The sequence below is a fragment of the Varroa jacobsoni genome, unplaced genomic scaffold (assembly GCF_002532875.2).
Source record: "Varroa jacobsoni isolate VJ856 unplaced genomic scaffold, vjacob_1.0 scaffold_433, whole genome shotgun sequence".
In the NCBI taxonomy this organism is placed as follows: domain Eukaryota; kingdom Metazoa; phylum Arthropoda; class Arachnida; order Mesostigmata; family Varroidae; genus Varroa; species Varroa jacobsoni.
In genome coordinates this window covers 252,752-279,612 of record NW_019213335.1, presented here as the reverse complement: position 1 = coordinate 279,612, position 26,861 = coordinate 252,752, and the positions used below count along the sequence as shown (strand labels likewise).

The following is a 26,861-nucleotide window of genomic DNA, read 5'->3' as shown; positions in this document are numbered from 1 at the left end:
TGGCCCCGTCGGGTGGTTAATAACGAATAACAATATGTTCGTTTATCAACCAACAGGATACAGATCGTTTAAATTATAATCTGGGCGTAGACATAATCTAATCCTCGGACGAAGGTCCGGAAAGGAACGGCAATAAATACAATTATGATCTAATCTACCGCTGTCCCTTTGATTGCTCGTATTAAATTTTCTACCACGATGGTCTTTTAGGCCAATGCTAAACATGGCACCGAGACCTGTCACAAAAGTGGAAAAATCTGCCTATTAGGCTTGCATATTTTTATCTGACGGGTTTTTCGTTGTAAACTACAAAAGTATTTCGGCATCCGATATTTGGCAGACGTTTAGGCACGTATGCACAAACTGAAAACGTTCTTATTTACACAGAAAATTCACATAAGGAAGGATATGTTCCTGCATTATTCTTAAGTAAGAACGTCACCATCGGCTTCTATCTCTGAAAAGCACCACCCTCGTTACATAATTATATTTTTGTAAAATGTAATTATGAGCTTCAAAACAATACGCATCTACCACGTGAACTAGGATTTTACCATCAAGCATTGACCTCTCGCCTTTTAAGTGGAATATAATTGGTTTAAGCTAATAGAAGTCAATAGCTAAGATTCGTGCCCTTGTCTCTATGTTATACGGGTTACTGCTGCAGCTTCTTTGAAGGTCGAAGAAAGTCCTCGTCGGATATACTGGTACACCGACGTTTCTCTGGTAAAATTTGCTAGCCCGTCGGAAATTTTCGTTACCAAGCTTGTTGCTATACGGTTGGCCATCTTGCTGTCCCCAAGCCGCAGACAAGTGTTCGAAAGCTTCATACTTCAATATTTTGGTGTGTTCGGGAGTTGTTACTGCAATGCGTTTGATTGACGGGGGCCGAAGCAGCAATACAAATACAAGAAGACGGAAACTGCTTCTAACCATCAAGCCACAGACAGGAGATTTGCCATTACTAGAGAAAAATCGTTAGCTTATGTGCGTGTATTTTGCTAAGATCGAAGGTTTTCTGTCTATCGAGAAAACGACTACCAATTTGACCTGAACTTCTTCAACCAGGAGGTGTGTGACTATTAAGCTAGGCAAATTTGACGAATAGAAGGCTGTTTCAGGACTTTTGCGTGATCTAGTTCTGAAGTGGACTGATCACGTCGGCTAGAGTAAAATCCTTGAGATGTAAAAAGCAACCGCTAATTGTCCTTGTTTAAACCAATCTGTTAAGTTACAACGGGACACAATGCTACACGTAGGACAATATATGTGGTCACAGTAGATTATATAGTTCACTCGTTAACTGGTTATGGTATATTAACCATCCATCGCAGGATGCATCGAGCTTAAGCGCTATATAACTCAGTATCATAAACTTATGGTTTTCTGTTAAATTCGATCGAATTAATTGTTGGCGTCGCTTCTGTTTTTTCTGAAACCTAGAAGATCAGTGACAACGGTCGATTTAGCTCCAAGTGAGTTGGCGTTACAGATGGTGAAAAGTAATTTTCTAGCTACCATTAAATAGGATGGTTTGTGCAGAAGTCAAGTCTCTAAAAACATAGCAAAATCGGAAAAAAATCGATACATTTTGCTCGTTTAAGGCATTACTTATATGCGGACGCTATGAAGCGGAAAGCTGCGGCGCAGTAAAAGCTGGGGGTATAATACTGTACATCGCAGCCATTCATCAAAGCATATAATATTTCCCTCTCTTTGTAATTATTATCTTCCTTCTACTTCCGTATAACATGTTCTCGCTCTTTATTGCCTGCAGGTTCGTATTATATAAATGTGTGTAGGTGCAAGCGAGCACGCATATGCTGGATAATTCAGGCCGCAATACACACTGTACAAGGAAGAGTTTCATGTATGGTTGTATTATATAAAAGCACTCGCACTCATAACGTAGATAAATTCTTCAATGAATCCATCATGGCTGGTGTTGCTTCTCTTATTGGCAGAACAAATAATAGTACCACGTGTCATATGCATGTCTGGCGCGATCATCGACAACGCTCGTAGCTGGTAGCACGTCGATCCGTCTGTTTGTTTTCATTGTAAGCGTCTGTTATAGGCTGGCCTCCGTTGCTAATGATGGCTCAAAAAAGAGGGAGAAAGGCAAAGGAATGATCCTTTGCGATCATTCCTTTGCCTGAGCGATCCTGGTGCAGACAAAATTCACCTCATATAAGTGATTCCACTAACAATTCGCTGCTGCATTGTCGACCAGTAGTTTTTTCGCATGTTGGTCCTGGCATACTACTTCCTTACGGGCCTGGGTGGCTCACTGGCCGTGTAATCAGGCGTGCGAAAACAACGTCGAAGCAGGAAGCTGAGCTAAATCCAGCTCGTATAGATCGACTCGAACAGACAAACGTACAACGACTAGTTCAAGCAAGATTTCGCTTTCACATCTTAGCTGTCAGATTTGCTTGTATACTTGGCTGCTATTTCCCTATCTTTACTTGCCGACACGTAAAGCGGTTTTGTTGCTTTTTTTGTCCTCATAAAAACTTCACCGGAGAATTACCGTTGCCGTCTATTGCGGGGCTGGTGCTATCTGTAAAGTTGTTCTGGACTTTAAAGGAGAGAGAAACCCTGCAATCACACAGGCAGCGGCAGGAACCCGAAACTGAGCAGACCCGTGTGTAAAGCTAAGCACAAAAAGGGACGAGGAAGAGCACGGGTTGTTTTTGCTTCAAATGACATTTAAGTGTTTAAACGAGTTTTCCGTCCCCCTTTTCATCTTTTTTTCTCTAACAAAAAAGCTATTGCTCTTTTTCCTCTAGGCTTTACGTGACCACCCGCCTTTTTACTTCCTGAAAATCCTTGCGCAATGGTGTTTTGAAGCGAGAACTGATTCAGATATTAACTTCCACTTATTCGAACAACGAGTCATATTCAAGGTGTCAAAGCAATTACTCGTGACGCAGTCTATGCAGAACTGGGCGACAGAGCCGAAGAACTGCTGCTTTGAAAGTCGTAATCCTCGTTTTTAGTTGTATAGGCGCACAAAAAGATACTCGTGAAGCTCAAAATTGCAATGATAAAACAATGGCTTGGATGAAACGGATTAAAATTTCCGTGAAAATGTTGACGAGTGAAATTATTGGCTACTGAAAACCGAAAAAATAACAGGTGCACGCTAGTTGCCGACTCTGTGACGATCAAGTATCGAGAGAATTTTAGATCTGGTAATGTTACCGATGTTAACTAAAAGACCTTTTATTCAGGAGGCCATGAAATTCTTTTGAAAACTTCAGAAGATCACCCATCCATTCACTACAACTTCTCACTTAAACACCAGCTTCGTCACCATGTTGAGTGATAGAGAAGATTAGCGGCATGTCGAAGAAGTTATAATCGATACTGGTACTGATGTAATGAAACTGAATATGAACGAATACGAAGCAAAATCTGGCAACATCGAAGTATCTAACGGATTCTATATGTGTATGTGTTTTTTTATGTGTGCACTTTTAACTGACATATGTTAATTTCTGGATGTTTTATCTGAAAATTGAAAGTTTCAAGTTTATATAGGAGGCAATATTGGGAACGGACACAATGTGGCCGATGTTGAACATAATAATAGCACAACATGAGTGCCGTAAACTAACAGCAACTGCACATTTTTCTAATCAGGAGTAAAGAGTGCTAACAGCGTTACCTTGCTTACAGTTCTATAGGGAACGAAGACGGTTGTCATTACGCTAAAAATGAGTGACTTCTTGGAAATCACCGTCGAATCGAAAAATGGAGAAGCTGTCGGAGAGCACGCTGACTCCAGCTTCAAAGGCCGACTCCGAAATGATTTTTAATCTACGTACCCAAATTTCCCTTGTAGGAAGATTCGATTTGTTATAATCAACGCAATAACATCCACTAGAGCAACTAGCACAGCTGCTCCCATCCACACCAGCATGCAGGGTGACTTGCGTGGAAAATGGTTCATTTTCAAAGACACCTTCAAAAGCTAGCTGTGATCAAAGTAAGTTCTGAAGACTAGTAGAATGAGATTGAAGTGGATCTTCCGCAGCATATAACCATCGGGTCATCAAAACGATGCTTGTTTGGGACCCGGCCAGGATGAGGTCTATCTAGATCTCAGCTTATTCGCCTTAGGTCTCCCTGGTCTACCTCTATTCAACCTCTGTTTCTATTGAAATCGTAACCTTTGTTTGGCCCCGATGCTCCTCAATAAGTGACACTAGCGGAAGAACTAGAATCTACCGTGTCTTATTTCGAAAGAGGCCAAGCCGACAGGCCATTAACTAAGCAAGCCCAACAAAAGTGCAGAGCCCCATCCGGCATCACCAGTACGATAGAAAAAATATAACATAACACTGTCTTCTGGCTTCTGATGACTCGTCTTATTGCCTTTACTAGACAGGCCAGGGGAAACGGACGGTCGAACCGGCGTTCAGACTCAATAAGGCAACGACCCTCGTTGACAGCGGTGCTAACACCGCAGCTTGGTGTTATCCCACCGTTGTAGGGCAATTACGTATTGTAGTTAATAGGAACCACTTACGGTAACCATACAAGTGCTGTAGACTGCGGTGTGTGATGATGTAAAGACGGTCACTGAGCGACACAAATTTGTCATGGGAAGTGTGCAGACATAGAGGAAAAAAACAGCTGTCGAGCCGAACACACAGTGCGGTAGCCGGATGTAGCAACCATCTGATGCCTGGATAACAAACACTCTAAGTGCTCATTTCCTAAGTGTAGACGAATTGAGATGGCTATCTTATTTAGAAGGAAGCTTAGCTCTCAACAGTAACACTGCTACGCTTAGGACCGCTCATGGTCTCAGCCTGATAGATCGTAGCCTGTGGAATAAAAAGGAATAAAAGAATCAATTTCTCCTTAGTTAACGCTAGAATAGTAAGGTAACGTATGACCGTTTGGTTCTAGCTGGATACCGCCGCATGTCATGGGCTGCCTTCGGGCACCTTCAGGTGACACATGGTCCGAGAAAGCTCAAAAGCGGAGTAACAGGCCAGTTAAGATGGCTTGAGAGAGACAACACAGCTTTTATACATCACTGCACATGTTCTTTATCCATGCACAGCTGAGATTTCGACGTAGTCGACCGTTCTCTGGACGGGGAACTCAAACCACCGGCCGTATATTACTCGCTTCAAAAATTTATTACATCTGCTTCTGTCAGCAAACAATAAACAACCTTTAGCATGGCAAAAACAAAAAAAGGAATGCGGGGCCTTTTTATATGAAATATGATTCGTACACATATTTTTTTTTATTATTTAACATCATCCTGGGTAATGGCAAGATGTGTTCCATGTTTTTTCATACAATTGAGTTTTGATGAAATCAAATGCATAGACAGAACGTTGTCGACTGTTGACAAAGGCCATGGAGCTCTGGAAACTATTTGGTGTCAATCACATGTCAAAGAGGGTAGCGCTAGTGTCACGTGTGGAAATGGCAAGCGTTTTAACATGCGATACATACTTGTATCAGTTAACATCGGTTGCTGAATGCTATCTGAGAAACCTTTTTGTTTCTCTATCAGACGTGATATCAGTATCTACACGTCTTTCGAATACGAAATACTAGACTCCGGTGATAGATCACCAGAGATAAGCCAGAATAAGACATTCCTGTCTAGTAACAATAACTAATGGAATGACGATTCTGTGAGCCTGGGAATGATAAAAAATATATACATGTAGTAATAGACAAAAGGTATAGAGACAAACAGAGAAACATGGCAAGAAACTGAATGAGTTGGCCTATGACACGTCACAGTATTCAAGCTGCATCGGAGACGTCCCTAAACGCAACAGAAAAGGAGCAGGCCCAAAAAGAGCTCGACGAAGTTCACTCACTCTGTAGGTCCCACGGGAAGCTATTAAAGTGGAAGCTAAAAAAACGACGACGATAAAGACTGTCTCGTTCATTAACGAAGTAGGCAAGGCAATTTCAGCAGAAATAAAACAAATAACTGGCAGACAGACAAGTCTACGAGAGCTAAAACTTTTATCATACGGAAATAGCATCCGGCTAACGTAATTATGTTTACAGAAAACTTTTTAAGAAAGCTGAGATGGCTGACAGTAAATTCAAAGGTAGAGTAAATACCGAACTCGATCCCAAGCTCTTAGTCGAAATGAATTAGATAGCACGACTATCCAGAGCTATATTCAAAGAAGCCGAGTTTAGCTTCTAGGGAAAAGGTTTAGCTTCAACCAAATAAAATTCTCTGGGGCGCGGTTTCGCAATCAGATGCACCTATGCTTTTATTCATCCCAGCGCACATTCACGACCTAGATGAATGAGTCCAATCGCCGAGGGCGTTGCTATCTTAAGTCCTGATCCGTGGCCCATTCTTCCGGTAATATTAGGATACAAATTTTGAGTCTTTATCTTATTTATATCTTCTTCGGTAAGAACAGTTATTAGTGAAGGCCTGTTGTACAAGCGGTAATATTTGGCTGCCGCCGGAGCTAGCGTACTATGTCTATTTATTAAGGAGGATGATAATAATACCAGCAACGAAGGTTTCCGCAAATCGCGACCGAACCATATCGCAACATTAATGTAATGTTGTGAAAGTGGCGTGTGATAGCTCGTTTTATTCTTTCCTCTTTGCCTACACATAATGGCAGTCTTTCGACCATCGGCTTCTCCATCCTTTTGTTTCATTTATGTTTGAAATATATGTAGGAACGCGCATCTCCCTCAGTTAATTGAGTACGGGCGGTGCAGCCAAACGCCGACTAGTACCGACGCGGCACCCAAGGGGGCAACGGCGAGCACGCGATCGATATGCACCAGCGCCATGAGAACCCGGGAAAGGCGGTTGACTTACCAAATTTATTGCCACCGAACGCTGTCAGGGTCAGGGCTTCGGCACTGGCGGGCTTCTTTTTGACTGATCGTAACTAAGCGCAGCCCCAAGTTGTTATAGCAGTGCCAACAGCTGGTGCTAGCTCTTGGCCAAGCAGCACACTCAGCAGAAGCAAGAAAAAACAGAAACTACATTGATGTTCGTGGGTCACCGAACGTTATCTCGAACGGCTGCATGATAAGCCTGCTTCCAGGTTGTACCGGTCGTCCTTCCATTCCTTTCTCCGTTGTCTATGACCGATATGTTTGTCAGTTTAGTAAAAAATCACAGGCGGATAGCAGCAGCAATAGCAGACGTACCAGTCGACACAGGAGGGCATTTACTAACCAACGGCAAACGGTACCAAAGCAGACATGCGAGAGGTTTGAGACCTAGGACCAGAGGGCAAACCGACCTCAATGACCTCCCTTCGCCAGAGATAATGGCAATAATAAACGTCATAATAACGGTACAGAAGAGCGCCGCTGCTGCATCGGGCGTCATAGTAGCGGTAAAGGTTATTGCAATCGTTTTGCTCGCCAGTTCGTTCTATTAGTTGAGCGGCTCGCATCACTTACTACTGCTCGTGTCTGCTGCAACAGCGGCGACAGCTTCACCAATTGTGCCCCAGTGTCCGGCTAACCACTTGTGATCTGAGGGTTTGGCTCGGATGGGTTTGTGCTATTTATGGCTGATATTCTATTGAAGCCCAATTATTGCGAGCCACTGGAAACCACTACAGTTGAGGCTGTACAATATGTCATCATTATCTGCTCGCTCTGACTAAATGCTTCGCTTAGTGCCTGAAGTACTGGCGCAGCGAAGAAGAGTGCAGTATTTAAAGGGCATCAATGTATATGCCTGCAAGGTTTCTTCAACGCGGCCGATTTGGCTACTCGGTTGAGAACCTTCGTCCAAGCGCGGCCTTTAAGGGAGGAGGCAGCCGCAGAATTATGCGTCTTAGGGTCTAAGTAAATGTTAGAACTGATCGCTAAGATGAATGCGCTGCTCTGATCATTTTATCACCGCCTTGTCCTTTATTCTTACTTGCGATTTGCTCGGATAATAAGAGCGAACATCGGGGCAATGCCAGTATTTCACATGTATGTACATGAGAAATAAATTGCAGAAACTACGTACTATAGTAACAATGCCCTAGACTTAGTTACCGAACTTGTATATTGTGTAAAACACGATATTATTATTCAATACCAAGCAGACAGCAGTTATAGATGCGCTGGGTAAAAGTTACGGGTAAGGCATTTCACTTCACGGCTGAATTACCGAATGTGTCATATGAAAACAGAGTTTAATGAATATGCAACGAGGAACGAGTATGGGATTTGTCCACCTACCGGTGATTCCGTTTGTACGTCGCTGGTTCTAGGTAGTACGCTTCAAGTAGATTTTGAGCCGCTAGTCCATCGTAAAGGTAATAGAATATATGAAAGTTGCGTTCGCCGCTGAAATTTAAAAAAAAGTGGAAAAAGAAAACAATTTCTATATGATCCGCTTGGCGCTCTACTATTGCGCATTTTACTGTAAAGTAGATATTCTGTTATTATTATGTTTAGCTCTGAAGCAGCTTCATCGGCTTTCTGGAAAGCATAAAAAAATTTCGGTTTATCAAAGTGCACAGTGTTTGAATAACGATATCGATCCTATATTTCTGTTCTGAAGTCTTTTTAACAAAATACTAAATTTATATTGCTATTTGTTGTTACGATGTCCTGTTGTGTCAAAGACAGTTTCCTACCAGGAAGACCTCTACGCAATAGTTCCGATTGTTTGTAAAGCATATACAATCACAAACAAACCAATTACAAAAGTCGACACAATGCGAGAAATTGAAGGATTTCGAAACACCGGATAAAATATAACTATTTCATGACCATTAATTATCCTTGATTGGATAAATCAATCACCTTACAATTATTGTTTCTCATAGCAGGAATAGGAAAGGTAAGCAAAAGGAATTTTTTCCCTTCTTCTACCGTAGGCTGCTAGAAGACCTTATGAGATCTGTTTCTTGAAAGGATATGCATAAGTAACTTGCAGAGTTTACTAGCGCACGAAGACTATTCATTGGAGATTCGAACGACACTGAAGATCAATCTAATTGTTGCCTTTTTCTTTCTTTGCTTCTTCGTTAGTTGGGGGGGCTTCGAAATGTGCAGAGTTGCTTAGGCCGACCGCTATCATAGCCGCTGCCGCTGCTGACGCGGCCCCATTTGCAAATGCTGCTGTCTCATGAAGCAGCGATTAAAAGTAATTATTACTTTTTTCAGTTGCCTTTTACCCTTCATTCTTCCCCTTCCCTTAGGCTTCGTTCTTTACTTACCTTCAAAAGCAGCTTACACTTGGGTTTCGTTGCACAGATGAAGCACCTGCCTACTTTTGCCGGTCCGATTCCGTTCTACCGGCGATGGCGCCATTTGGTCAACGTCAGACGCTACCACGTTGGGCTGCTGGAGTTAACAGAGCCGACTTGGGTAATACCGATGGCGGTAGCCCTGCTTAGGGCGTACAGACGCTTTTGTGAAACCATAAGTCTCAGCTGTCAATAGCTACGCCGTGGGATCGTTGCCGGGCAGCTTGGCAGAAAATGCTTTTGGAAGCGCGGTCGCTTCTAGGTTGAATACTAGGGGCAAAAATAATTGTGAGTCGGCGGCGTCAGCGACGGTGGCTGCGTTTATTACTTTTGTGGATCCGTATGTTTGCATTGCAAACAAGGCACACCTAATACTTGAAAACCAATCTTTTCAACCCAGCAGCGACGCAAGTCTAGCTTTTTCTACGGGTTTTCATTGCTACTATCACTATTACTGTTTTCGCTTGTTGATAATAATAATAATAATAATAATGGAGAAATAAAGCGTCGTGGAAAGGGTGGATGCCTTCTTCGGTATTCTGCTTGGAAACGTCCTGGGAGTGTCAAATGTGGTGAATGGCAATTGCTACGACGGGGCAATTTTAGGTTAGGTTGCCTTGGAGAGGCTTTGAGTCTCTTGGTTTGATGTTTTTTAGGGGTGCTATAATGAAACTGTGTCATCCATAGATTAGAGGAGAACAATATGTTTTGCCCGCTGTGGTTTTTGCTGCAAAATTCAACATCTTCAGTAATAGCACGAACACGAACTACATAGCTGTTGTAACAGAGAAACACTCGTATAATTATTATGTGACCGAGTCAAACGTTGTTAAAACTGATGTACAGACGTATTCTATAGAACGCATGCATAGGGTCCTTGACGTCGTAGCTGCTTATTGTGGTTTTCTAAAAGCAATACTCAACGCTGAGATTGATATCGCAGTTATCTTTACACGATCTTACTACCAAAGAAGTAGATGGAATTCTTTTCCGCGTAACGTTATAGTTACGATAGATGGTCAGTTCCTCATCAGGATCTTAGACGCCCAGTGGGAGATGTCACTTGGATTAATTTGTTTAGCTCTAGCGTTTGAGAATTGCCTGAATTTGAATATAAATCAACTCACACTTGAACTTTCGCAAGTACATTCATGGATACCGAAATAGAGAATGCTAGAAAAAATTACGATGCCCACCAGGTGTCCCATTTGCTAATGGTAAATACAAACTTAGGTATTGATCTCAGTTAGTAAAATCCATGAGACATAAATTGTCTAGCGGGTAGAAAATCATATTGAGTCTGGTGTGAAAATGAATGTTCTTATCGCTGGCGTTTACGGCTGGTTTCAAATCAATAAATCTAGATAGACCCTTCTTGCGTCCCGCACTAGATCCGTTTGCACGGTCGACCGCCATTTACTCTAATTAGGCAAATCCAAGGTTCTTAATTAGCGTTCACGGTTTTCTTCGGAGGAGAAGAGCTGCAATAGACCACCATAGGGGATGACTATATAATCAACTGTATGCGTAACGCTTGCGCAAGTCTTCATTCACTAGATTGAAGAGTTATCTTAATAGAAGCATCGTATTCAAGCACGAGTATGAAACGGTACTGCTTGTGAACCTGCACATGTGAAAGGTCTATAGAGGCGACTAATTTGACAACGAGAAAGATTCGGCAGAGCTACTAACCTCAGGAACTAGCACAATCCTTAATGATCGATATTCAAAATTCATACCCGTTGAGAATTAGCATCGTATTTATTATCTTTTGTTCAACAATTTTGATATTTGTTTTTAGCGATGCTTGAAAAACATTGCAAAAACTACGCTAATATTTCGGAGTGTTTTAATTTAATACTCGTGCATATATATATATATATTATCGTTACACGTCTGTATATTTATGGCACCCTTGCATATGATTCCATGCCTTAATATAAGATGCACGATGATTATTAGACACGTACATGGGTACATGTTTGGTATACTTTAAAGTCCTGCTCCCAGGCATGCTCAGGTAAAAGAGCGCCGTAGAAGTTGCTTGAGAAATTACTTAGTGCAGTGTCTATTAAAAATTCTTAGGTGATTTCAGGAGTTTGACTCGAATTTGCAAGCTATTTAAACTATAATAATATAAGTCAACCTAGATAGAAACCCTGTTTTTCCTTCCCTCACGTAGCCTGAGCGGCGGCCAAACTTTTTCAGAGCGGCAAGCATGTTTAGCTTCTTTTGAGTAGCGTGATGAAGATATCCAAATCTCCATGTGCGTCTGACTACAATGTTCATGGCGCGAATACTCCTATAGAACAATAATTCGTATGTAACTCATCCCCATGGCCGGCACTAAGCCCACCTTCAGGTCTTCTCTGTGGCTGTTTCTAATCGGAAAGCCATCGAAGTTCTCCCGTCTGTCAATCGCTTCTGGGAGTCTCAATGACATTTGTTTTACTTACATTACGACATTCTGCGTTTTGTCTACACACATATATTTACTTTAACAAGACAAAGAAATCCGAATAAGCGGATGAGCCTTTTGGATACAACCTGGACATACGGTCGGTTTATCTGCAGGCGTTGAATAGACAACACAAGAAGCGGCAAGTAAGATCCGAAATGCTCAACTATGAATAACATCTAAAGCATGCATTTAACGGTTACTTACCTGGCCTGGCGTACAACGCGTGATTGCTCGAGGAGGTACACAGAAAGTTTGGCTCCAAGGACGCGGCCGGACGTCGAGGAGAATGTGAGATCGAGAAACTTGCCGAAGCGACTAGAGTTATGGTTGATGCCAGTGCGAGCATTGCCGAACGCTTCCATAATGGGGTTTACTTGAAGGATTTTCTCGACCTCCATGTTCCCATTCGATGTCTGCAAATATTAGTCAAAGCGGGCATACGTGTTTTCTATTAGAATTTGCTAAACGTAGATTCAGAGCTAGACCTCGATTTCAAGCTCGCAAACGACCAGTAGTTTGCCCAGTTGCAGTGACCTTAATGAATGCTAATAGAGAGCTTCCATTTCGTATCGCGTAAGAGCATGTTTTGTCATTTTAGAAGAGTTTCACGCAGTAGTTTATAATCGAAAGCGGCAAGGTCAGAAAGGTTATTTTGTTTACATAACAGTACAAAGAAAATACAATTTGAGATCTTTGAACGTAATGCTGATACGTAATACTATATGATCGTGCTTTGCTCGCTTTGTATTTCTGTTAATGGGCCCGCGCTGTACATTGGCGCAGATACAAGTAATGTCTTCAGGAGTCGCGAAGAACAGCAACTCAAGGTCTGTTGCTTCTGCAAGAAGATCAAAGAGATGTCACATGTTTACCGACCACCCCCTTCAATGTCACCCTTGCTCCTGGATAACTCTACGCCGACGATAAGGAGATACAGAGAGGTAAGAAAAGAAGTGTTGCGAGTAAATAAATCAGACGGTCAGTCAACCCTAGAAAGCTCAATTTCTTTCCTTCTATACATCGAGATGGGACTTATCCCACACCGTTCTGGGACCTGTTTCTGCATCGTCTGCAAACGATTGTCATCGTCTTAGACATTATCTGATTTCGTACGCATTAACAAGAGGCAATATTTGACTTATATGTGTGATTCTTACTATGGTGTGCGCAAACAGGGTTTATATTGCAGCAATTAACCGGTAGTCGTCAAAGCGAAAGGTACTTGACCAGCGTAATTGGTCACCTTTGATGTAGTATAATAATGTAATATGTTTCGTACGTAGTATAGGAACATAATAGAAAATAAAACAAACACATCTCTACGGTAGACAGAGGGCAAAGAAGAAGAGCAAAGTTTCGAGCAGGTTTAAGACCTCGTTCAATCGAGAACTTGTTGATGACTAGCTTGACATAGCAGTTGATTCCGACAAACGAACACAAAACTCCAGCAAACTTCCTACATGTGATAGCGAATAGCGAATAGCAACACGATTGTTCGGACTGCACTCAAATGGGTCAATTTCATTACCAATCGATCAAGCCAATTCACAATAGAGACGAGGGATCTTTCCTTCAGCGCGCCTTTCTATGTTCCTTCTGTGCAAACGATGTTGATTTGAACTTTATTTAGTTCATCCTTGCGTGCACGGAACTGACCGAATGCCCAATAGTGGGCATCCTAGAGAAAACGAAAATGAAAAAAGGGTCCCACTGAAAAACTGATATTCTCGTTGGCTTGAAAATAAGCCATTGAGTGGCTTGAAAATATCCGAGAAGCCGATAGCAGACAGACGTGCTACAAGACGAAAGAATTGCGAGGCCATGCGGGTGGAAGATGCGCTTGCTGGGTATACATTCAGAGTTCCTAAAGCAAAGAGTCCTCTTGGAATGAAATGATTCTGTATAGAAGAAAAGATCCAAAGAAAAGATCAGCCAAATCCCTGCACCGTAAAGCTAACAGGTTTCCTTTCGTCCTCCGAAGGATATAGGGGAGGATGAAACCAGTGAAAAAGGTGAAAAAGAGATGGGTACGTGGCGTCTTTTTAAAGCCTGGCTGTTCCCCTAGTGACACGGTGAAACGCAAAGAAGCAATACGGGAATAGGATCTCCTTAGGACATACAGCACCAAAGCGGGTGTGGCTGGTCCCCCGGCATAAGGCCCTGCTCTATCCGTTGCTGTACGCACCTATCATTCGAGTAAGGCCAACTTTAACGGAGGCACAAAGTAGAAGAAATGAAACCGGCTGAACGGGGGTGTGGTGCCATCGAAAAGCCCGTGAACTGCCATTCTCGCTGGTTGGCTCACCAGGGCTTCACTCTACACGACCATCAGTCATACGGCGTCAATCGAGCGACTGCCACTCAATTTCAATGGGAAAAGGTCGCTGCGCTAGACTCTGCCCAGGATGGACAACAGCGGTTCCCGAGAATGTAATGCGGAAATATCCTATTCGTTGGGCTTTTACTATATCAATATTCTTCTGCTGTTCCGCCCCGGTTTCTACGTTCCCCTCGTTCCTCGCGAGTGTGCGAGACACCGACGAAGCGCACAGTGGTTCATCGCTGTGATCTTTTTTCTTCCCTGAAGCCATATCGACAAAGGCTGCACAACGCGTTGCCAATGGGCTTTGATTTCGCCTTTTTAAAGTGGTGTCTGACTGCTGCTGTCGTTGCCCTAATCGGGCTACCGATCGGATGAAGTATACAGTGGAAGTGGAGGAAAGCCGAACTATCCTTTGTCAATTGGAGCAACGATCCTGGGCTGATGTACCTGATGACCTGATTGAGCTGCTGCTATGTACGTGTATTCGCTGGCAGTGCCAACGGTGGCGACATAAGTGAGGAAGGAGAGCGGCAGCCACGTTGCCTACAGGAGCGAGACGAAGCCCCACTCTGTGACGTATGAGCCCTCTGTGTTCGGCTCCTGTGCCGAGTGGACCAAACAGGCGAAGAATTTCAGCTCAGTGTAAATACTGGACTGATATTAAAGTGGGATGCGACTAAGTGACTGTTATAATCAGCATAATGTGGGTTGTACACCGAAAGCGGTCGTTCACGAAGAAAACTACACAATGGAGCAAGGAAATACAAGATATACCTATGCCAAAAATCAATAGATGCTTCTCGCGAGTCATCCTAACATCACACGCTGGCTACGATCGCGCTAACTAAAGAATGCAGAAAAACGTTCACAAGGCGTTGTGGTAATTTTCTAGAAGAGGTAGATTGTGAGCAGCCTAACGTTTTAAGGAAATAGTTTTTGAATCTAATCTCCTCAGAGCCGTGTGTTTACGTATAGATATTAAGCTACCCGTATTACGCCGTCCGTCCCGTTGTTCAACTGTTTGTTTTGATTTTGCTACTTCTTCTTAGCTACCACGAAGTTTCGGAAGCTAGGCTGTTACCATTCCGTTCTCGAGATTTTCGTAGCAACTCGCTCATTCATTTGTTGCTTGCAAAACTTAGACCTGGTACCCCTCCCCCTTCTCGCGTAGCCCCTGAATCATCACGGCCGTTAATATGTATTTTTTCTTTTTTTTGAACGTACGAACGAAAGAATGTACATTTTCTCTCGACAATCCTTGCTTGCCATGGACCAATATGCTCGCTCTTTATCTCATCCTGTTATTTCTAACTGGCTACCAGGATGGCTGGAAATAAGTCGTTGTATTATTTTAGAAAACGATGAGGAGGAGAACCAGTCTGCGGCAATTGCATTCGACGCAGTAGGGTCCGACGGGAGACTGACATCAGTCGGCGATACAGTGGCCTGCACAGGAAAAGGGTTAGGATAATAGGTGAACAATGTCTGGGCAAACCACCGCCTGCAACATGTATACGGAAAACGGCCCATAGAACATCAGTCTTCCACTTATAGGGCCCATTCTTTTTTTACACCGAACGACAATTTAAAGATATGAAGCGATCGTGTTACAATCGTCACGGTCACCGTGCCGTTACTTATGGTATGAGCGCACCAGTGACAACCGCCTCGAACGGTAAACGACTAGCGACTCTACAGTTTGTGATAGATCTATCAGCAGTGAGGGCTTTTGTTAGTAGTACATTACTGCATTATTTTTTAAACGTTGAAAGACGCTGCTGTGGACTACTGCAGTGTTCAACAACTACATTTAAAACTAGGCTTCTACGCGTTCTCGGCGCAGGCGCTGCAAAATACCCCTTGCCTATTGCATTTGCAGAATCCATTCGTCGTAATCTGTCTGCTATAAGTATACTTCTAATCGTAAACACGTTACTTATAACTATCTGTCTGTCTTCTTTTTAAGAGGTTGTTAAGGAACCTAAGAGCATACCGTAAACCTACTGAAGGGATATTAGGAGACACATGTGATCTGCATACATAAAGAGAATATAAACATTAGACAAAAGTTTGAATCGCCTATATAGGTTGTATGATATCTATTTTTAGACCACGCAAGGGCTTTGCAGATTATTATGTTCAATAAAATCAAATAAAGGTTTTGTTGAAAAAGGTGTCGTTACGGCTATTTTTGGCAACGTTGTCCGAACATCGACTTTTGCGGTATTGGTAATGGAGAGTTTCAACCTAACGGAGATATGACTCAAAAAGCACCGAATAATAAGCTAAACAGGCGGACCAAGGGTACCTGACATTACGTCCAAGCAAAAGGGCCGTAGCGAAACGGCTATTGCGTTCATGAATATTACAGTTGATGCCGTAAAAACTGAGTCATTCAGAGACGGACCGAAGGACTTCCATATTTTTTCATGTTACCCCGTTGAGTCTGCTTCATGGTACCTTTGCAACTTCCACCAATGCCAAAGTCTATCGCCCAACTTACCACCGCTAATTTCATTTCTCATTGTGCTGTTCCTTTACGTAAAGTGCAATAGCTTCGATGCGTTAGTGGACATTAAGGAGCCAACGCCCCAATAAGTAGATGCGTGAAGATAGTGAATCGGACCCCACAACTTATCACCTAGCAATGAGGTAAGTTCATGGCAACGGCACGGGTTCGTTGCGGGTTGTGTATGCAGTTGCTGGCGAGGCCGATGTTGATCGAGCAAACTGGTCACGTTTATGACCAGCTTATTGTGGGGCTGATGCAGCGCCGCCTCACCCAGCTCGCGCACAATGGCACTTAGCTTTGCCACCTACCTGACTGTTTTTCCTCGCTATTTATCCTTTTGCGGCTAGCATCTACGACTGACCAGCTATAGAGCATAATGTTTTTTCTGTCGCATACAGTCAAGCAAAGCGGTACCTAACACGACTGCAGCCCTCGCCTGCCGGCCGATCAGCCTTTTCGATATAGCAACATAGCGACACCAATGAGGACTATGGCAACAGTAACAGCAGCAGCAGCAACTGCACTGGTAGAACCATCAGTAGCAATAACAACGATGACGACGATAAAAACGAAGACAGCGGCAATAGCATCGGCAGTTACGACATCGATAACAACAAACGAAGCCAACGACATTAAGCAGCATCGCGTAACCTTGAGGCATAATCATAGTACACGACGACAAAGGAAAACTAGAACAAATTTCCTGTGCTTTGTACCATCCCTTTTTGAGGCTATCCGAGTCGGAACAGGAACGGCAAGGCACGTAGGATAATGAAAAGGTTTCGCTTCTCCTTTTGTTTTGTGTTAGCAATCGAAGAGAGCAGTGGCAGGAGTTCTACAGCGGTGAGACGACCATCAACTCAACGCCCGCTTTGCACCCCCTTTCCGCTCGGTCCCGACTCGCAATGGCCCGTTGCAGCGGCCGATCTCCTTGTCTCCTCTTTTCCCTTGCTCTTGTTCGCATCGCGTAACTCCTGACACCGAGGGAAGTTAGCGTCAACTCTCCGAGTTAATGAGGCCGAGCCGTTAGGAGTTGTTGTTACAAACCTCCAAAGGAACAGCAGCCGGAATCGCCGCCTTCGTTATTCGATGAAATTCTCGCTGCTCTACTGTTATTACAGAGAAGTGGGTCTATGATGCCGACCTAACCTTTCCTCATTTTTTTCTATTTTACCTTCTTTTTAGTCTCGTGAAAAGACTTGCTTTCCCCCTATATTGCTCTTGCCTACGCCTATGAGCAGGTTAAGGCACACGCAGACGGCAAAAAAGCGACAACAAATGGCCGTTTGTTTTATCTGTGGCAGTAGTGGAAATACAGAAGAACTAAGCGGAGTACCCAGCGGTAGGGCACAACGTATTCGTAAGCTGAGGCAGCTGGAGGGAATTCGACAACACTCGACTGGGGCATATAGGATAACCGGATGGCGCCATTAGAGGTGATAGCGTCGGTCGCTAAGAACGGTCGTTGGCAGCTAAACAAAATTTGGTAGTATTGAACGACATAGGGAAAGCGTAATTTGGTATCTTCAAAAACCATCTGAGTCTATGTTTATAATAAAGCACTTACATTATTACGAGAATCCTGACTGAACTGGGTACGGTATGCATAAGCCAGCACATTTTAAATGTTCCTGAACGCTTCAGAAATATATAGTTTCAGGTCAAATACCCTTATCGACCTGAAAACATCTACAGCGTTTAGATCTCCTATTCAGTATCAAATTCAGTATTGGATAGAGGTACAAATACCCAGCGAAGTTATTAGAAAATTACTTGATTTCGTAAAGAAACGCCAAGCGACACTATTGATCTTTATTATTGTTTGTTAGAAACACCAAATCCTTAAGCTGAAAAGTTGTCCCATGGCGTCTCGTGTATCCCGTGCTGCAAAAATATCCATTCACCGCTCCACCTAACTTAATAACGCATTGAGGATTGAAATATTTGTAATACAATGTGCACAGAACTTATTAAATTTACCAATGTTCGAAGCAATCTCTCGAGATGATCAAAAGCGAACGGCTTAGATGTTCTGTCTGCTACCGCTCCATAGCAAACACTTCCAGTAACTAATCGAGAAACTCAAAAAACATCCTGCTCTAAATCTATGTGCCAAGTGTCAAGGTGTCAGCCATGATCACGGCAACCAGGGTAAAACTAGCGAACGCGATACACAACAAGGGAATCCTCACTGGTGCGCTACCACAGACCAACATAGAAACTCTAAACGACTATGTGAGAGTCTTGAGCGATGGTGGCAAGCGAACGGGAAAGTTGAAGGGTTTGGACTCCGGAAAACAGCGAGAGAAAGGAAGCGCCAGAGAGGGGGAGAGAGAGAGAGAGAGTACGAGGGAGGAAGAGGAAGAAGGAAAGTCGAAGGCAGGATAAAACCGATCAAAACAGATGGAAGCTAAAGCTTTTCTAGGGTCGCACACGTAGTTCAGCATAGCCACCATCGGAATCCTACCGACTCGGTAAGTTCGTAAATTGTTGGCTGTCGAAAGCCGAGTCCTGGTCGAGGCCGTAGCAGGTCTTGACCTGTCGCCTCACAAGGCTGCGGAGCAACAAACAAGACTTCGTTAAGGCAAATGACTCCTTTTAGCGAAACCTAACTAAACTACAAGTTCAAAGGCGCTCCCAAAAAACGTCTTTACCGATCACGGCGCTCAGCAACTAAGGGCCCGGAAAACTGAGAAAGGTCGTAGATCTCGCTAACATCTCGCAGAGCTTCTTAAGTGCATTTTCACGGCACACGACAAGGCATAAGATATGGAGAACTTAGCCAGACCTTCATCCAATGTACTTACCCAATCCTTATCCAATGTAGTACCAAGGTACTAAATGGGATAACAAACTAAGTCAATTGTGGTGTATCGTCATTAAATTCTCTACCGTCATTCGCCGTCATTTGTTAGATATCGTATGTTCTAGTTGACTTATTCTTTGATATACAAAGTCATACTTTTTGAAGATACCAGTTTTATAGAATACACGTTACTAGAAAGAAACGAGACTGAGTCTAGCTTTATTGTGTTGAACACCATATGTTGCAGGGTATGCGTGTAGCATTGTAAGGATAATTTGGTAAAAAGCTTGTGAACGAAGCGTCGCAGCTTTTCGCGCACCAAAAAGCATTTCTCAAGTGAACTACGTCCAAGAGGAATAATGTACCTTTATGAAGAACCACAGGGTAGAGAAAAGAAAGTTACCGCTAAATCCAATAGGCGTCTTGCACGATGCCGAATATAGTGAATTTATGCGTGTGAAAAGCCGTCCCAAATAGAAGAGGTAACGATAAGCAGTATCCGCTATTTGTGCAATATTGTAGCTGATTCGGTCCCAGAAGGCTGTCTGATTGACACTAGGCCAACGGGACTGAACAAGAAAGTGGCATCGATCCATTCTCTTTCACGAGGAAAAGCCTGAAGGTGGACGAGAACATGAAAAACAAAGGCCCTTCGTCGCTCTTATCGCAAGGAACAGACGACGATTCAGTTCGAACTAACGAAAAATTATACAGTATATTAATTCGTTTGGCTTAACTTAAACCCTTATGAATAACCTTTCAAATGTTTTGTTGTTTTAATATTTTGTTAGCTGTTGTTAATGTAAGTTTAATAGATACCCTTTCAAGCTATTCTAATTCTTGTGCGCTTGTGTGACGACCGCGAAGAATAGCCAAGCGCTTCATTAATGTACCTGTGCAACGTCAACTGCACACTTACAAATACATATGTACTTATAAGCAAGAAGAGTAGCAATTGTTTGTGTTATGGTGAGATTTCTATAATTTTTCACTGCTTTTCAATAAGATTCAGCAGCTTGCTAATGTCCGAATAGACTCACTCGTGCGTTATTCGGGACCTGTCTTTTTGTCGAACGTACCTTTCCCAGTGAAACCATTTGCCTCAGAAGAAAATTTGCGCTTTCTGTTTTTCCAGCCCCACTCTCGCCGCTGATAACGATCACCTACAGTTGGTAAATAAGTAAAAATACAAATGATATATGTATATATATTTGAATATAAACAGTGTAGTCTATACGGAAAAAAGGTTAACATTTTTTACAAAAAAGGGTTACTTGATTCCGCCTCTGATGCAGCATCGAATGGAACGCGGAGTCGCCAACAGCGAATATATGAGGAGGATTATCGGCTCGTCCACAATTTCGATATCGTGCAGATACCTATGAAAAGAAGAAGACCGAATAACGCGTTAAAATTTTATAGACAGTCATGACAACGATCTAAAGGACCCTATACGGCGCGATGCGAACAAATATATATATACATAGCATGCTAAAGAAGAAAAATGTGTGCTCAAGGGCCATTATGCATCGAGAGTCGTTTGGAGCAACTAATGATGCTAGATGTCAGTTATCAATAGCCGACATTTGTATGCCATGTTTTTTTACGTTTACGTGCATGTAATATGCTAGTATATACAAGTAAAGGGGCGCAAAAGTAGGGCTTGAATTGAATCGGTCCTAAGTCTAAGCTTTGAAAAAGGACGTGCTTCACATTAAGGACAAAAGGTTACAAAAGAATTACATGCCGCCTGAACTGCAGTTTTGAGTAATCGATTATTACTTGGAGTTCCTTGGATGACTTTTAACACCAAGTAGCCATGTTTTTGGCCACGCGTAACGTACTATTGCATAAAAATGTTCATATTCATTCTATAGCATAAAAGCTGGTCTCCAAATAGACTTTGAGGGCTCAAGAGGCTTTTCATCAGCCTTCGTTTAGTTTATGATTGTTGGCAGTTGAAACAAATGATCAACAAGAAAAAAAGAAGCATAAAATCAGTCATATAATTATATATAATAAGCATAAAAATGTTACCTGCATCCTTCGGTCGCCTCTTTCTATATGTTCGTCATAGGATACGTTCCCATTTCAACAAATAGTTTCAAAGACTCAACTATATCAAGCGCGGCCCATAGATGGTCGACTAGTGACAGAATGAGTGCGCCATGAAATTACGTCTACAGGCTGTATGCAACGACATTTTTAAATTCTTGTCGAAAAAGCGTCCTATAGATAGCTTCTATTCTGAAATTTTCGTAAAGAATAGACAGATCTATTAGATAACTGTAATTGCGCGGATCGGTACATAAATGCATTTTGCTTACATTTTCTGGTTACATAGACATGCGTTGTTCGTTATGGTCCTAATGAGGTAGTCTTGAGCAAGCATCCATATACCTCAGAACGCATCTAGTTCGCTAGTTAGGCGATTTATTCTTCTTTGAATGCAACAACGGTAGAGGGCGTTCGTGTGAATATATCGAAGTTTTTTGCATAGCTCTCAAAAACCCACGGCACCAACTGATTTCAAAGGATACATTCTTCCGAATGAGAAATATATGGAGATCTGTTACCCTTTACGAATTCTCGCCCATCCTGGCTAAGCGATGTGAAAACAGCTCGAGTTTTATAGAAAAGTTTTCGAAAGTGAAATATCTCCTGCCAAAAACTGCGGGTACATCAAAAACGAAGGTGTTCTGTGTTCAAGGCACTACCTTGCGTACTGCGTCGGTTTCGAAGACTACAATGCGCCCCTTTATCTTCCATTGTATAGGTACAGCCCTCAAATTATGCCTAACACAAGTGTCATCCGCATACGTTTACCATCACCTGAGCAGCAAATTACTTCATACGCACGTACTCTCATATAATGTACGTAGCTTCCCAGTTTGTTGTTGTTGTTGACCCAACTGTATTTCATTTAAAGTGCCCCCGTAGAGTCAGAAAGTCAAGTAACTACATGTTATATTGCACTCGTGGTGATTCTGCTGGCGACACAGATAGCAACTGTGCACGTTGTACGTAAGCTGATGCCAATGGTTCATTGCCTCTCTGCCTTCGCTCGTTCCTGATATAACTGCTCTAAATGGGCCCGAAACACGAAATCAGACTATCTCCTACGGCGTATCGGTAGGAAGTTAGGAAAAGCTGTTCGTGAAAGATTTCGTTGCCTCTACGGTGTCCAGGACAACGCGGGACAACGTTGTAACGACCGGCGACCATACAAGTCGCGCGTATCAAAGTTCCACAAGCCCCAGCAAGCTGAGACGACGCCATGCAACGGTACAAAGCATGTTATGTCCGTTACGCGCAGCGAAATCATTGCGAATGGCGAGATCAGACAGCCAGGTCGTGGTGTAGTAACCGCCAACTACCTCCAGCCGTGGCCCACGGCGCAGCTAAAAAACTCACGTAGAGGGTAACAAATTGGAGGAAACACCAAAAGTTTATGATCTACATTATCTACGCAGATATGTTTTACATACACAGGCACTCGGAGGCTCACGGACCCAACTAGCAACTATGTTATGTAAAATTTCAAACCCGAGTCGGGCCGCAGTTTCCTACTCGCCGCCAATGTTCTGAAGGAATACTTATAGTGGAGCTGGAAGCTGCTTGGGGCAGCTTTATATACACATAGATTACAGAAAACGGCATACTGGTACTGTCACTGCAATTCGACATGTAACGCTCTAAAGATCTACTGAGCTCGTACCAACTAAAAGTTAAGCCCTCATATCGTATGATACTGATTTAGTGCCAATATGGAAATACCATGAATATTATAAGGATCAATCGATCTTGAATGATTGTTGAGGCGGAAGAAGAAACAAATAAAAATTGTTGTGCGTGTCAGAGTCCGTCGCGGCGACCGTACATAGGTCATGAATGTAAAATGTTTCAATATATCAGGCCACGGGTGTCAAATATTGACTCACAATGGCTTGCCAACTCTGGCGGCATTCAACCATTCACCGACTGAATTTCACCAGCCGGTTATATGAAACAAATAACAATTGTACTTACGTCTGCGGAATAGATGCTGAGTTGTTGGAAAGGGTTCAATGCAAGTAAGATGTCCCCGATGTACGTGTAGATTTGACCTCTCTTATAGCGTCGCCCAAGTTGGTCCAAAATCGTTTCCTGTTATGTAGCAACATGCGACGTTTCAACACCAAGACACTCTTCAACATTATGTACTAAAGAACCCTACTGCAAAATAAGTAGTTCCTCAATAATTGCTCTGTGTTGGAAATAAAAAAATCGTTCATATCGACATCATCGTCACCATCGGCCGAATTTGTGACGCAAAATATCCGCTTTGTTGAACTTCATAAAAATGTCTCTTTACCATGATATTTGATTAGAGGACATTGTCTATAAGCTGGCAGTGATTGGAAAATACAATACATTGATTTCTATGCAAACATACTGTACTTTTGTGATGCCTTGTGTAACACTGGCTTGGAACAAGCTCAATAAAAGTCACCAAAATCATCTTCTTCATATTTGTTATCAGGCTGACTATGAGTCATGCGTTGAGTTTGATGGCCTAAAAATCGACAGGCTATCTCAGGCTACCTCAGCGAGATGATCCATAAGGGCTAGGTCGTCGACCAGTATGGGCTCTGGCTTTGACTTGCGATCGGCTCGCAGTTGACCGTGCTTAGTAGTTACTTCTGGAGCTCGCTTTACGCCCGCGCACCAGTGACGTTGTTCCTTTAGAAGACGGACCAGTTCGGAGCGAATCTGAAGGAAAGAGGAAATTGTTCACTGCAGAATTAGTTATTGGTATGTTTTTCATCATATATTATGATGGTGTCTTTGAAAATTGTCCTTTCAAGTTTGCAGAGTCTTGCCGATGAGACAAAAAACTAAGAACCTTGAACAGTAAAGGAAATAGAAAAATGTACAAAATCTATAAACATTGTATAAGCAAACTTAACAAATAATCGTAGTTTTGTCTGATTTTTTTTTATAGGCTTATTTTCGTATTCCCTTCTTTACTTTAGACTTCTTCATAGAATCAAACTGCTAGCAATTATCGAATTACTCTACAGTTTGTTTATTATGCAAAAACGACTTCAAATGCTACTGATATCAGAAAGGCCACTGAATCAAATGAAAAGCTAAATAGAAACAGAAAGTAAGATTCTCACAGTAGTTGAAGCTATTCCTCACAGGGTTGGCTCTAAAATAATCGTTCAACTGTTCTTAGAGGATTAAGCTAGATAAAAAGTGTTTAATATTACTATTCTCAGCCACTTTACAACTGATATTAAAATATTTTTAAAAATTATTTCAAGAACGCCCTCTAGTCTTAGATACAACGAAGCACATCCTATCAGCTAATTAGCACAAAGCAACGTACAGTCACTTACAGGTAAGACAAAAGAATACTTCAAACTTTGAGCTGTACAGAGCCTTCTTAAAACAATAAAATGGAGGAATCTCGATATCTGGCTAAAACTCAGAATACACAAAAGTTTAACGCTAGTTTTTTTCTTTTTTCCGAAATCCATAGCTAATTGTCATAAGTAACGCGTATGATCAAGCCAAAAAATATCAGAGAAAAACGTATTCACAGCATACTAACTTACTGGTGTCAAAAGTACCAGATGCTGGCCGGGGAAACATTTAATTATTCGATGCTGCAACTCTGAACCTATTATATAATCAACTTAAGTTGACGTCTCGAACACGCTTTTTTAGTGAGACCTTTTCGCCTAGTCCACTTGATCCTGCGATTCGGAAACTGAATAGAGGAGTCTCTCGAACGCCAGTATTCCTTGTAATGGCATGTTGACCTTGAGGCAATACCGCTCCTCTGAGTAATGTGCTGAATAAATATATTAACATCGACAGACAATACAGACAGTAGGCGGTACATTCGGGAGGGAGGGGTCGAATATTTTCTTGATAGAATTGATCAACCCAACTGGGGTACCAAGCGTCGTTAGCAGTGGAGATTGTTTGACTGCGCAACGGGTCTTGAAGGAAAACGGGCTAAATCTATGTCGAGTAGCTGGCAAAGATGCGCAGTTGCAAGACGTCAAAGTGAGCCGCTTGAGAGCAACGGGCTCTGCTCAAAGAACGTTTTCCTTGTTACTTGTTTCATGGCTAGTAATTTCACTCACTTGTCTTACTGAAGCTTCGTCGAGTCGTACGAACGGGTGCCTTAAAAGATCCCGAACAAAAGATCTTTCTTCAAAGTTTTTAACGAGGCAGTTTTGCACAAAGTTGTTGAATGCTGGTGACCATTCCTGCGGAGCCTTCAGCCGTGGTGGAGGATTTCTGGATTGGTAAAAGGAACGACAATGATAAAGTTGATAAAGAAAACCATGATGCTGCGAAAACAAAAGCAAGATGTGTATTTTTGAGTAGATGTTGCGTTAAATGTAACAAAATGTAGGCGTGCTGCATTGTGTTCGGTATAATGTAATCATTTATCATAAAACCGTTAACATAAAAAGAAAAAGGAATATATAGAACCGCTCTACTAGTAAAAGGTCACAAACGTAGGCTGTCACTTAACTAAATTTAGCTGAAATAATTAGTTGGATATAGTTATTTCTCCGCACTACGCTCTGTTTTTTTTACATCAAATATTTCCAAGACAATTTCGGTCTCAATAAGAATTTCGTAAGAAAAAAAAATCATAAAGAGAGCCTTTAAGGAAACCGTATTTTTAACAGGAGATAGGTACAGCGCAATCTTACTTGCATCGTTCACGAGTCTTATACATGTCTAAGAATTATGCTGGTGCCAAATTCGACCCTGCGGTCTATGCTCCATTCTTTTGGCACCAGTTTCTAAGCACCCGTCATGACTTGCGAATTTCATTTGCGACGCGAGCTCTACATCTGCTTTGAAGGCCCTGTTTCAAATCTAATTTATTTTTATTCTACTCGTACGCTCAAGTACACTCATATTTCCTTTCTGTCGAAGAACAGTTACCGTTTTCAGCTTCGCCCTGATTCAGTGGACTTCGAAGCAAGATGACTCGGACCATTTTTATGCTTCCGCTTTAACACGAAATGAGCAAGAAAAATTTGCTTTCGTCTATCTATCTCACTCTTATTTATCAGCGCTGATGTGAATCCAAAAATCTTTGCATTTTTCTCGCAAGCACAAGTACAGCAATTAGCCTTCAATGAATGATCTATTCTACTGGTGCGTAACAGTTGCGGCCTCATCAAATTAACCCCCTACGTCCTACAGAATCGCGAGGCCGGACCACCACTACCTGTCGCTATCTCCACTAAAGATGGTCATTTCTTTCCATGACAGTGCGCTCTATCTAGATTCGGTCCTTACTAAGAAAATGGACCCTATGGATTCTGCATCTTTCCTTCCTCTCCTTGTTTGATCTCTTTGCTTGTTTTCCATTGCTTCTTGTTGGCGATAACGTTTTTTGAACAGCTGGAGACCCGGCAGGGCTACGCTCATACTGCACTATGTGCTTTTGAGTCAACTCTAGAGCTTACCCATAGGTTGATTCGTTGCCATTCGCTATTCTTGAT

At 42.4% G+C, this 26,861-nt stretch overlaps 1 protein-coding gene across 4 annotated transcripts in view; it reads right to left on the bottom strand.

Annotated features, from left to right (window-relative positions):
- Positions 1 to 26,861, bottom strand: part of ninaC (STKc_myosinIII_N_like and MYSc_Myo21 domain-containing protein ninaC) — a 152,337-nt gene that overhangs the window by 51,263 nt on the left and 74,213 nt on the right. For 3 of the 4 annotated variants that reach the window (XM_022833100.2, XM_022833098.2, XM_022833099.2), the window contains exons 7-13: positions 25,476 to 25,632; positions 23,920 to 24,087; positions 23,365 to 23,481; positions 20,610 to 20,714; positions 20,415 to 20,498; positions 11,899 to 12,107; positions 8,218 to 8,325 (exon numbers count right to left, since the gene is read on the bottom strand). In XM_022833100.2, coding sequence (XP_022688835.1) covers positions 8,218 to 8,325; positions 11,899 to 12,107; positions 20,415 to 20,498; positions 20,610 to 20,714; positions 23,365 to 23,481; positions 23,920 to 24,087; positions 25,476 to 25,632 — 948 coding nt within the window. The remainder of the gene's footprint in view (positions 1 to 8,217; positions 8,326 to 11,898; positions 12,108 to 20,414; positions 20,499 to 20,609; positions 20,715 to 23,364; positions 23,482 to 23,919; positions 24,088 to 25,475; positions 25,633 to 26,861) is intronic. The other variant, XM_022833102.2, reaches the window with a different exon arrangement.